General features: G+C 44.4%; 4 protein-coding genes across 4 annotated transcripts; 2 read left to right on the top strand and 2 right to left on the bottom strand.

Moving 5' to 3' along the window:
* Positions 1-3,396, bottom strand: CANTADRAFT_24745 (Ran GTPase-binding protein). The gene has a single exon (XM_020207206.1). The coding sequence runs from the start codon at positions 3,122-3,124 to the stop codon at positions 158-160; it is 2,967 nt and encodes a 988-aa protein (XP_020067186.1). The 5' UTR covers positions 3,125-3,396; the 3' UTR covers positions 1-157.
* A 1,483-nt stretch (positions 3,397-4,879) lies between these two features.
* On the bottom strand, positions 4,880-6,296 carry CANTADRAFT_24744 (uncharacterized protein). Its single transcript, XM_020207205.1, has one exon. It carries the CDS (start codon positions 6,011-6,013, stop codon positions 4,913-4,915), a length of 1,101 nt encoding a protein of 366 aa, XP_020067185.1. The 5' UTR covers positions 6,014-6,296; the 3' UTR covers positions 4,880-4,912.
* A 2,950-nt stretch (positions 6,297-9,246) lies between these two features.
* On the top strand, positions 9,247-10,035 carry NRG1 (Nrg1p; the record flags this gene model as incomplete). The annotated part of the gene is made up of 1 exon (XM_020211412.1): positions 9,247-10,035. The coding sequence occupies one exon, from the start codon at positions 9,247-9,249 to the stop codon at positions 10,033-10,035; it is 789 nt and encodes a 262-aa protein (XP_020067184.1).
* Positions 10,036-10,078: 43 nt separating this feature from the next.
* On the top strand, positions 10,079-10,624 carry CANTADRAFT_133120 (uncharacterized protein). Its single transcript, XM_020206254.1, has one exon. It carries the CDS (start codon positions 10,174-10,176, stop codon positions 10,468-10,470), a length of 297 nt encoding a protein of 98 aa, XP_020067183.1. The 5' UTR covers positions 10,079-10,173; the 3' UTR covers positions 10,471-10,624.
* Positions 10,625-11,513: the final 889 nt, after the last annotated feature.

Genomic DNA, 11,513 nt, shown 5'->3' with positions numbered 1-11,513 from the left:
GGAGTATCCTACATTATAGTAATGCAATGCTAATATTAGTATATAAATACAGGAAATCTCAATGTATGAAATTCTATAATGCTTGTAGTAAAACTACCGGTAATGATCTTGACAGTATCTGAGCCAGGACTCCGACACCCTAGTCTTGCTTTGCGGCTTAGCGGGCCTTCAATTGGGTGACAAATTCTATAAAGTACTTTTTGAAACCACGGGAATCACTCTTCACCAAATTGGACCCAAAATCATTCATCAATTCCTGGGACAACCCCATGTTGACCAAGTAATTAGAAAGGAAGGTCAAATAAGTATCTCCACCCACCTGTTGATATGTCTTCAACAACAAGGCCAACTCTTGTGCGATTAACCTATATTGCGCATCCTTCAAATCAAACTCTTGATACTTGAATGGCAATTCAAATGATAATTGAGTCACTTTATCGGTCAAAAACTCGTTGATTCCTTCGAGTGGGGGTAAACTTTCGCTATATTTATCATTGGGATCATTGATTTTATCACCGTTGCCGAAAATAGTCACAATGTTGATCAATTGAGTGATAGCCAACTTAGATACCGAGGTTTCTGATAAATCGTATGCATACTCGAATAATGAGCTTAGAATGGTAGGGAACTTTTGTTTGTTGGTTTCAGTCACTAAAAGACTGGTAACATGGTTGATGATGATGGAGCTTAAGAAGTTCATCATAGCCTTCTTTAATAGCACCTTTTCTCTCTTTAAATCGGGAAACAACTCATCGTCATTGGATGCCAACATATCAAAAACTTTGTTGAATAATGGACTGATCAAATTGTTGATCAATTGATAAATGTTATCATCAGATTTAAAGTTGTGAACAATTTGACCCAAGAAACTCAAGAAGTCGCAAAGTTCAGTCAATTTTAAGTTTGGAGCCGCCAAAATTAAAGTGATTAATTTAGTCAAGTGAACACCAATTCTATTTTTCAATACTGGAATAAATCTTGAGAAGGAAAATCTGGCAGCTTCACGGATGATTTCAGACTTTGGAAAGTTTTCAAGTGAAATAACAACAACTTGAGAGGCATTGTTAATTTTATTGATTACTTCGTCATGGATCTGTGAGGAATCTTCAAAACCTCTAACAAAAGTACCGATAGCCATCAAAGAATGATGGACTTGCAATGTGATTAAAGGCTGGTTGTGGTGGTCAGAATTCTTGATGCAAGCTTCCAAATTGCTGAACAATGGTTGGAAAATTAAATCTATGAGCTTCAACTTAGAGTTCAACAAATCATTTGGAATCAATGAGATAAGTAATCCAATGCTTTCAAACAAATAAAGTTGATTAGAGAAGTTTTCTTCCTCAATTAAGTTGTCGTCTTCATCCTTTACTGGAAGTTCTGCCTTGATGACCAACAAAGGTTGTAATTTTATCAAGATAGACTCGATAAAGGCTTCATCTGTTAATGTTGGCTTCGTCAATTTGATGAATCTGAAGAATAAGTACCAACTTCTTAATCTCACCTTTTCGACTTGATTTAACAATCCAATTTGACTGGTGAAAATATTGATTAACTTGATGATAACTGGGTTGGGGCCAGGACCTGAATTGGTCAGTTTTAAAAGTAAACTAATGTTACGCACAATGATTTCGAAAAAATCAATTTGAATTTTTGGATGATCCACTTGAACGATAAAATCTGAGTTAATCAAGTTAACCAAAAGTTGCAGGAGCAATTCGTTTTGCTCAGCAACTTCTGCTTTTCCCAAAAATCCATTTCTCAAACTGTCGCTATAGTTGTTCAATTCAAATAAGCCCAATTCCAACTTTCTCCAGTCCATTTTCTCATCACTAATGGATCTCAAGGACTCTTCAATGATCATGGGTAATACTTTCACATATAAAGATGGGTTTAAGTTTGAGATTGTCTCTTGGAATACTTTCAATCTGGATCTTATTTCATTAAATTGTTCATTTTCTTCGTCATTCAACCCGTCAGTATCGTCATCAAATTTCATCTTTAAGATGATCTTGTTTAAGAGGGTAGATATTAACTCTGGGGAGTTTAGGTCATTAACCTTTTTACTTAACAAAAGGTATTGTTGAATGAAGGGAAAAACCTGTTGGGAAATATCATCATATTCGTGTCCTAAGAATTCAAAGATCAAGGGCCATAATTTGAAGAATTGCTCGTTAACTTGACTCACCAAGGTGGCATCAGTTTCTAAGATGATGAGTAATTCTCCTCCAATTTGATTTAATAATTTAGACACATTCTCCAAAAATTCGATGTCATCCTCATCTCGCAAATTAATATTACCAATAATGCTGGTCAAGTTGAACAAGTTAAGAAGCTCTAATTTATTAGCTGGCTTCATCTTTTTGGATATAATTTCAATAATTGTGGAACAAGTCTCATTTCTTTGTTCTGGCTTGTCTAAGTATTGAAGCACTGTTGAAACACATTCCCCAGATACGAACAAGCTGATCTCCATCCAGTTAATGAATTGGCCAATGATGATGAGTGCGTTGTTTAAAATTTCGTCACTATTTGTAGGGGTCTGTAAAATTTTGAACCAGGAAGAGACTAGTTCATTCATGTCATTGGCTCTGATTGAATCCTTGAGTAAGTTGTTTCTCTCTTGAATTTCCTTAGTTCTGGAGATGAACTTGTCACCAATTTCATAATGGATGGCGATAACAATTCTAGTGTAGTAATCAATTGACAATTGTGTAGGAGGGTTGATAAGATTGAACAAATCCTTGAAAAAAGCTGGGTAGATGGAAGTGTATACGTAACAGAACAATTTTCCAAAAATGGACGCAAATTTGTTTCTCAAGTATGTAGGGTCCGACACATTATTTGATAAGTATGCCATCAATACTTCAAAGACTTTGGTGTTCAAATCAAAGAGTTGTTGTTCATTCAACTTATCAACATTTTCATCAAGGACTTGGTAAATAAAGAACTTGAGACTTTCGTTGATCGGTTGCGCCGGAGACTTGGACAAGATATCGAGACATGATTTGTAACCTTCTTCGGTGGACTTGATCTGATTGACGAATTCGATGGCTTGATTTTTCAACTCTTGACTGCTGGTGGCGCTAAGGGCTATTTCCACGGCCTGGTGAATTTGCTGTTCCATTGAGAAAGGAATGTGGAGATGCTTGGAGGGGTTGAGTTGAATCGATTGGAACGGAGTGGATGGCTTCGGTTACTCTTTTGATATGACTGATCACTTCTGTGACGGAGTAGGTTATGACTTTTTTATTGGGGATACTGAGGCTGTAAAAGCGGGATGGCCTTGGATCGGTGTGTAGTGGTCAGTTCCTGATTCTTACAAACGGGTTGTCATATATATTCCACCAATTATGACTTGATTTGTAAGCTAGTACTTCGATTCGTCTTGGATCTGGAGTGAAGTGATCTTGTACACATAAAAATTTTTTTAGCCTCACACGACAGGGAAGGACAAATTTTTTCAATAGCTGCAAAAGGCCGACGTGCCCCACGCCGAGCGATAACGGCCACGGCTGGAGGTGGCCACAATTGGCACTTGTTAATGAAGTTTGTACCTTAATAGTGGATGAAAATGTACTTGCAATAGATTCAGAAGGTCTAGGAGGGAAAATGCGGTCAGATAATGATTTACCCAGAGTTTGTAGACTATTTTTGGGTCTGAGTGAGGTCCTGATTGGATCTTTAGGGAGTGGGGAGTTAGCTGCTGAGTGTTGGTAGACCAATGGCCACTAATCTATCTTGTTCTAGACTAGTGTTGGAGCATGGATGTTCACGTAGGTTAGCTGGTGGCTGATCATGGGATTTGGAGGCGGTTATCGCAAATTGGTTGTCTGGCAGGATGGAGTATCTGGAGAACCGGCCACAATTGGCAGTGTAGAAAACTCAACGGTCAAATCTTCTGTTTTCTCAGAGTTTTGGACCTCTGTGGTGTACGAATGGTACAACTTGATTCTGTTGTATCGCATCACTTTTTCGTTGATTTCGCATCTGTTAGCTCCGTGAAACAGCAAACGACCTCATGACATACTTGCAAGTGGAAGGCTAGTGATTGAGGTGACAATACTCCAAATCTGTGGGTTGTGTCGGGAACTCTAGGATATTTGATAAAAACATTAGAATATAGATTGACGTATTTTGAGGATCTGCTGCAAAAAAATGAGAAAAGTAAAGATCAGAATAAGTTTGCAATATTTATTTAATTTGATGTCCCGAGATGTAAGAAGACGGGATTAAAATATCTTCACGTCTTTCTCTATGATGGCTTTCTAGAAGCTCTTGAAAAAGCAGAACAATTAACCATTCCTTAAAACGAGCAATACTTATACAAAATAGATGCTGTACCCACCGTATTGCTGGACTTCTGGAGTATGTGTGAAAACTACAGACAGGGGCCAGACGTCGTGGATAGTTTTATGATGAGAATTAATGGTTGCAATGAGAACTTGATCCCATGAAGGCAAGCTTCAGCTTCCCTTTCCCCTTCATATATTGCGCTACTTTTTTGCGATAATAACGTTTTTCAGCTTTCAGATAAGACAAGAAGATTTGCTATCAAAAGTAGCGTTTTGCAAGCATTATAGTATCTTACCAAAGAGTATTGTGATATAGCACCCATACTTCATATCGTTGCTTTTGGAAGCTTATCGTTGGTTGATGTTTTTCAACAATAAGCCTGACGGAACTGGTGCAAAAGAAGTAAATGATAAGGGTGGGCCGTAAGCTATTTGACCTCAAGAGGCTTTACTAAATTAATTGGACTTTTTTAGATAAATTATTATCTTTTATCAATCTCAAGATTTAATCATACTTTGCCATGGATTCGTTATGTTAAAATTATTAAATATCATTTAACAAAATCAATCTACACCGTGACGGCTACGTTGGTTGTTCCCTGACTACTAGCATACTTTTACTAATCCAAAATAGCATATTTTTTCAAGTGCTCAGGAATGGCGTCCAACAATCCCTTGGATTGCAACCATTTCTTGGAAAACACCCTGTCGCTGTACTTGTGAGCAGAGTCTGCTAAGATAGTGACCACGTTACTTCCCTCAGGAAGATCCTGGGCCACCTTGATGGCTGCAACGACATTGAGAGCACCTGTGCCCCCCAAATAGAGCCCCTCCTCGTCCAAGAGGCGGTAAACCATGGCTATCGACTCCTCGTCTGGGATCTTGACTGCATCGTCAATGAGCTCCACGTCTGGCTGCAAGTTGTCGGTGACTCTGCCCTGGCCAATGCCCTCAGTGAACGAGGAGCCTCCACGCTCCATAGTTTGTCCGTTGGACTTGATGTACGAGTACAACACACTTCCTGGAGGATCCGCCAACACGGCCTTAACCTTGTTGTTGGAAATGCTTTTCAAGTAGCGGGTGATACCTGCAAAAGTGCCTCCAGTTCCGGTGGAACAAGTGAAGGCATCGACGTTCCCGTCGAGCTGGGCCCAGATTTCAGGGCCTGTGGTCTCAATGTGCGCCTGACGGTTGGCTGTATTGTCGAACTGGTTGGTCCAGACCGCGTTTTCAAGGCTTTCTGCGTGTCTTTTGGCCTGGTGGTTGTAGTTCTGCGGATCGGTAAACGCAACTGCCGGAACAGGATGGACTTCTGCTCCCAACAACCGCAAGGTATCGATCTTGCTCTGAGCCTGTGTGTTAGGCATGTAGATCACCAACTTGTATCCTTTGGCACGGCACACATGGGCAAGTCCAATACCAGTGTTTCCTGCGGTTCCTTCCACAATGGTTCCACCTGGCTGGATCAACCCTTTTTTCTCAGCATCGTTGACAATGAACAAGGCAGCACGGTCCTTGATGGAGCCTCCTGGGTTCATAAACTCGGCTTTGGCATAGATATTTCTTCCCACTGACTGGGAGATTCTGGGAAGACGAAGAAGAGGCGTGTTTCCAATGGCCTGAGGAACGCCGTTTTCCGAGACCAAAGGCACGAATGGCGGCTTGAACGGGGCGTTGGCGGTGATCGAGATGGAACGCGAGAACCTGACGAGTTTCGACATGTTGGTGGCCTTTAAGGTGAAGGTTGGAGATAATCAAGATATTGGTGGTGGATGGGTGATTTCACGTGACCGCGACCAGGGTCGAGTTGCACCCAAATGTCAAATGGGGATGGTGCGTGGAATGGAGAGTCACCTGAGAATAAGGGCAGTTTGTGTAAAATAGGGCAGTGGTGGGAATAGAACAGTACCAGGGAAGTTCTATTCTGGTGATAGTAAGTATGGTTTAGGACGGATGCTTGGTGCAAAATGTGATGTGTTGGCTAGACAGTGTAGAGGATCTTCTGGAATATCGACAATTAGATGTCGTTTCGTTTAATTGTGTTCACAAAATACTCGTATAGTCATAGACATTTAGTTTAATTATTTTGCAACAATATTCTCTGGTGGAAAGCATAATTTTCAAGTTTTCCTAATTCGTGGATGTCGTTTCTTTCAATCATTAACAATTACCCTCTTTCCATTCTTCGCAACCGGTAGGGGTTCTCCACCCTTTTTATGTAGCGTTAGGTTTTGCTACAATTACTTCCTGTTAGCTAGGTAGTTTAAATCTAATATCCTTCAGTTAAAAAACTACATACAAGCAAATAGGTAACGGTTTACTCTGATTGTGAGCAACTAATATAGTCTTCAAATTTAACGGCATACCCATATAGATACAGTTTCTTTTGATAGCTCCTAGAGGTGTGTCTTAATTTTGAACATTATCACATTAGCACGTTGTTTCCTTTCAAGTATGCACTGCAACTATCGCATTCGATAATGTTCCTCTAATTTATTCAATGATTTTCCCAACACCCATTGTAATATAGACAACGTTTCCTTTAATTACGTTCTCCAATACTGGCTATATCCACAGAGTTCCCCGTACTTACGTTCCCCAACACTGCCAACTACACAGCGCTTCCTTTCCGTTCTTACTTCACTGTAGGTATATAAATAGTGTTCCTTTAAGTACGTTCTTACCTTACTGTAGGCTACAAGTACTTCGACGATTGTGTTCGCAACATGTCCATGGCAGCAATCAAAATATCACGAATTATTTCTTATTGAGTCCAGATATTTTCACGGTCCAGCTACATCCATACTACCCAGCCAGACTGCTCTCGCGGTTAACTGGCCGCCAATCGTCCAGAACTGTCGGACTACCGGCAACCACAATGAAAGGGGTAATCTGGAACGATCAGGCAATCAGCTATCAGCAATCGCTATCTAGTGAAGTATGGATGTTCTCGGGCACCGTTCCATTTGACATTTGCCGTATTATGCGATTGACGACACCTGTGAGTGTGCGCCGCGTGCCGACAAGCGATCGGTGCAGCAAGCACCGGAGTATTTGGAGAATTCCATCGAGAAATACGGTGACACATCGAGACACGGCGATGTGCCCGATTTGACAGGCAACAGCGGACCGGTGCCAGTTGCATAGTCAGATTACGCGAACGATCCGCTGGTAGAGGAGTGTTTCACCGCCCCAAAAGTTTAGACTACGGAACAATAGGCGATATGCCTGTCAAGCATCAACGCCGTCGTATTTATAGAAAGTCTAGCGGATCTGGAACCAACACGTCAATGCTGGTGCATCGTACATGCGATCCTGAAATGCCCAGCTTTGCCTCGGTGGCTAGCGGCTGGCGAGTGACACATGTACAGGGTGGCAAAGAAGATCTTCCCTCAACCTTCTCCTGCCAGCCACTGGACACAAACCATCCACCAGGCTCGGTCCGATGAGATGCGATGGGCGCCAAGGCGTGTCACTAAATTCCAAGTTGGGGCCAAGTGGGGTCGGTTTTTTACCCCTAGCCACGGCGGCTCTTGCCTAAACGGGCAGAAGGCACACCATCAGGCGATAGGGCGGAGTGCACCTTGATTGGCCAGCGGCGCGGATGACTATGAGTCGTCTTCTCCAGGACCAGCTGGAACGCATCGCGGTTGCAATTGTAGTCGGAGTTATTCGTGATGGTTCTGAGCAGACAGTGATGATGATATTTGCGGAAGCTGCTGTCACTCTGCGGGGGCTGCTGCTAGTGGTGGACGCTGCTGCCACTGCTGCGGACACCCTACCGGACCCTACATCCCCACAGCGGTATGTAGGAACAGGTGATCGTTAATTTGGTTGCCGCCAACAGCGTTTTGGTGCACACTACATTAACACAAATCGGATTAGCGACACCCACAGTAGTGCTCATATGAAACGGCTCCATTATAGAGACTGCGTAAATGTACCCCAGGACCAACTGCATGTACTCCTTTGGTGGAGGATAACATTTACGGGAAACGCCAATCCAGCCCAGCGTGCGTCTATGGGGTCCTACTGGAGGGATATTTTTTGCGATGATGGACGTTGTCAAACGTTCATCTTAGACGGCGAACTGGAGGGCCCACGTGTGGCGAAATAGGATGGGGGCGAGGTTGAAGGAGAGAAGCGATGAGATGAGGAGAAGCGCAAAATGATGCGCGGCTAGTGGGGAGATTGGAGGGCCTTAACGAGCACACCAATACGGGGCACGGAAGAATGCCGAGGTGTCGTGGATATCGAAACATCCTCACCACCAGTCACCAGATTTAACTTTTTCCCAGGTCGGCACCGTGACGCATCATGCACAAACTCCTCTGGGTTACGATAGATTCAACTTGCAAATCAACTTTTCCGCGTATTTTTTAAATGATATTTTGCCAGCTCCTTTACACAAAACCTTAAACAGTCATTCTATACCCGCTTAACCTTAAATGGACCGGGGAAGGCCGGCCCTCCTGGGGGCGCCTGGTGGCTCCCTTAACCCCGGTTTCCCGCTCAGTGTGCTTGTCAGACAGGATTTAACCTGCCATGTTTTGCCCGTCTTCTGGCGGTGACACCCACGTCCCCATTGACACCAACCATCCACACAAATTCTGGGAGCCCCAGTATGCAATGTGCGTATATGTGAGTTTCTGCTGCACAACCTCCAATATTTTATAACTTTATTATGGGGAGTACCTCCTGTAGCTGCATCTCACCCATGTAATGGTTAGTATTTTTCACAACAATATTCCCTGCCTCAAAATCTGACTGAGTTGCTTTGTCTACCTATCTTCCTGAACCTAATCTTAGCTAAAACGCAGGTCAGCGTATTAAGCGGGAAGCGGCTTTGATAAATTTTCCTTCACGTAATCTCATTTGCATTTAAAACCACTTTGATCATCATTCTATATAAGGTCCCAATTCCTCGACCATCAACTTTTCTGTCACCACCAACATGTTTTATTCTCAAGGCTCTTTACAACCGTCCAAACCACAATCTCAACAACTCTTCATGCTTGGATCACAGCCCGAGAACCGCTCGAGATCCACCTCATTACCTTCTTTCAATGAGTTGTTAACCTCGATACCCTTGACCCACGACTTCACCTCTGCCTCCCGCTCGGCTAGTGGCTCTTCGGCCTCATCCTCCCCCAGCAACTACTACTCCCAGCCAATGTACCACCCAAGAATGCCCAACCTCAGTCCACCAATCCCCGGACACCAGACACTGTCTCCATCCGTTGGTGCATCGTACAGCAGCTTTGGAGGCAAGTCTCACTACCAGTACCAGTCATATGCACAACCACTCCAGCCCCTTCCTGTGGTGTACTCTAGCGCTACGCAACCAGCACATGGCCATGCACACAGCGGGTCCATCGACGGTGGCAGAGATGCACCTGCTTTGATACGATCCACCTCGTCTCCAATTCCCACCAGCAGAAGCAGCTCAGCGTCGCCGCTTCAGACAGGGTCCCCCGAGCTCGAGGAGGCCGTGGTCGGGTCCAAGGACGCCAAGAGGAAGCATGTGTGCAAGGTTTGCGCCAGATCGTTCACCACCTCCGGGCACTTGGCCAGACACAACCGGGTCCATACTGGAGAAAGAAAGCATGTGTGTCCTTGGCCCACCTGTGACGCTAGATTCGCCAGACAGGACAACTGCATGCAACACTACAAGACGCACACCAAAGGTAGAAACAAGAGAAGCAAGTTAAACTTTAAATCCAACAGTTTGGGCTCCAAGTAGTTGTTGACACGCCCGCTGCACCCACGAGCTCATGGCACATGTTTCAATTCGTTATAGATCATCTTTTACACGGGGTTACCCCCACTAACATTCAATTCACCGGTATATAGGGCTGTTTATAGTATTACATTTTAGGATATGGACTCGCATCGTACACCCAACCTTATTTGCATCATGCCCCACACTCGCTCAATCCACGGTGCACATTTGCCCATCTTCAGACAGACACCTGCTTTTGCCGCCGTGCCGCCCAACTGCCAACAACGTGTCCTCCAATGTCGTTGCCAGCGTCAATCCAGACCCCCACGATCTGGCAACACTACGCTGGCCCCATCCACGCCACGGCATGGGGCCCTTTCACGGATGGCCTCGTCATGTGACCCGTTAATAAGCAACATTCTAGAATCAGGCCCCGCGACATTGTTGGGCCAGTAGAATCATCCCTGCGTACCGGTCCGACAAAAAGTGCGTGGCAAGCGAATTGCGAGGGGAACAACCTTGATTGTTGTTGACGCTTGACGTCCAAAAGCGTAATTGGATCTCAACAATATCTTGTGCAAGAAACAGGCTATTGTCCATGAGTTTGTAGCCATGGAACAGAATTACGGCAGGTTGCTGACGCTATTATTGTGTGGTGCAGCCATTCCATCTCTCGATAATCTCGGGCCGAATTGGAACAGGGCCATGGCGGTTTGGGTGTGGAGCCATCCCAAAGGGTTTATCGCGGCTAGGAAGATCGTGCATGACCAGCCTCAAAAATAGATTGTTAATGTGCGTTGCTAGTGATAGTTCTGATAACCTTAAAACCAAGCATGGTGCATGCCAAACCTTGTTTCGAGTGGTGGAGGGACAAGCCCCCCCACCAGGAAGCGCCGATCCCCACCACCACCACTTTTCTTGTGAGGTAGCGCTGGGGTCGGTAGATCAGTATTTTCAGCATTGGCTCGCCCCACCCCACTGGGCTCATGCTGACCATGTTAGATCGGAACTTGCGTGCCAAATTCCGAACATAGTAATATGGCGCGTCCTTTGCTAACCGTTGCCAAGAAAACTCACGGGGGCTTAAAAACGAACAAATTTTACGGGACTCAAAGTGGATGCCACCCCTAAACCCAGCGCATCTCCAGCTGGTGCCGTGCCCAAGTCCCGGTACTCACATTCAGCCCTGTCGCCATACCGGCTACACGAAACACCTCGTCAGAGCAAAATATATGCAGGGTGATACCGCGGTCTACGGCTTGTAAAATAATTATCACACGTGTGGCAGTGGTAAAGTTTAAGCGGCTCAGAACAATCTATCCAAGTAAATCTAGCCAAAAAAGCTACAGGCGCTCGCAACCCCTTGAGCACCCGCGTGTCACATTCACTACCTACTTATGCGAGATGCACATCAAGGTCCTTCGTGTACGTAGATCCTAGGCGGCCAAAATAAATTTACTACCCTGTGAAAGTTGCGCTTTGCTGCCATAGCCAGCCGG

The sequence above is a fragment of the Suhomyces tanzawaensis genome (genome assembly GCF_001661415.1).
Source record: "Suhomyces tanzawaensis NRRL Y-17324 unplaced genomic scaffold CANTAscaffold_1, whole genome shotgun sequence".
Classification (NCBI taxonomy): Eukaryota; Fungi; Ascomycota; class Pichiomycetes; order Serinales; family Debaryomycetaceae; genus Suhomyces; species Suhomyces tanzawaensis.
The sequence above is the reverse complement of the archived record's forward strand: the minus strand, read 5'-3'. Positions and strand labels throughout refer to the sequence as shown.

Bases quoted from the DNA above. Each gene is read 5' to 3' on its own strand.
- CANTADRAFT_24744 (XM_020207205.1), bottom strand. From the start codon at position 6,013: ATGTCGAAACTCGTCAGGTTCTCGCGTTCCATCTCGATCACCGCCAAC.
- CANTADRAFT_133120 (XM_020206254.1), top strand. From the start codon at position 10,174: ATGGACTCGCATCGTACACCCAACCTTATTTGCATCATGCCCCACACT.
- CANTADRAFT_24745 (XM_020207206.1), bottom strand. From the start codon at position 3,124: ATGGAACAGCAAATTCACCAGGCCGTGGAAATAGCCCTTAGCGCCACC.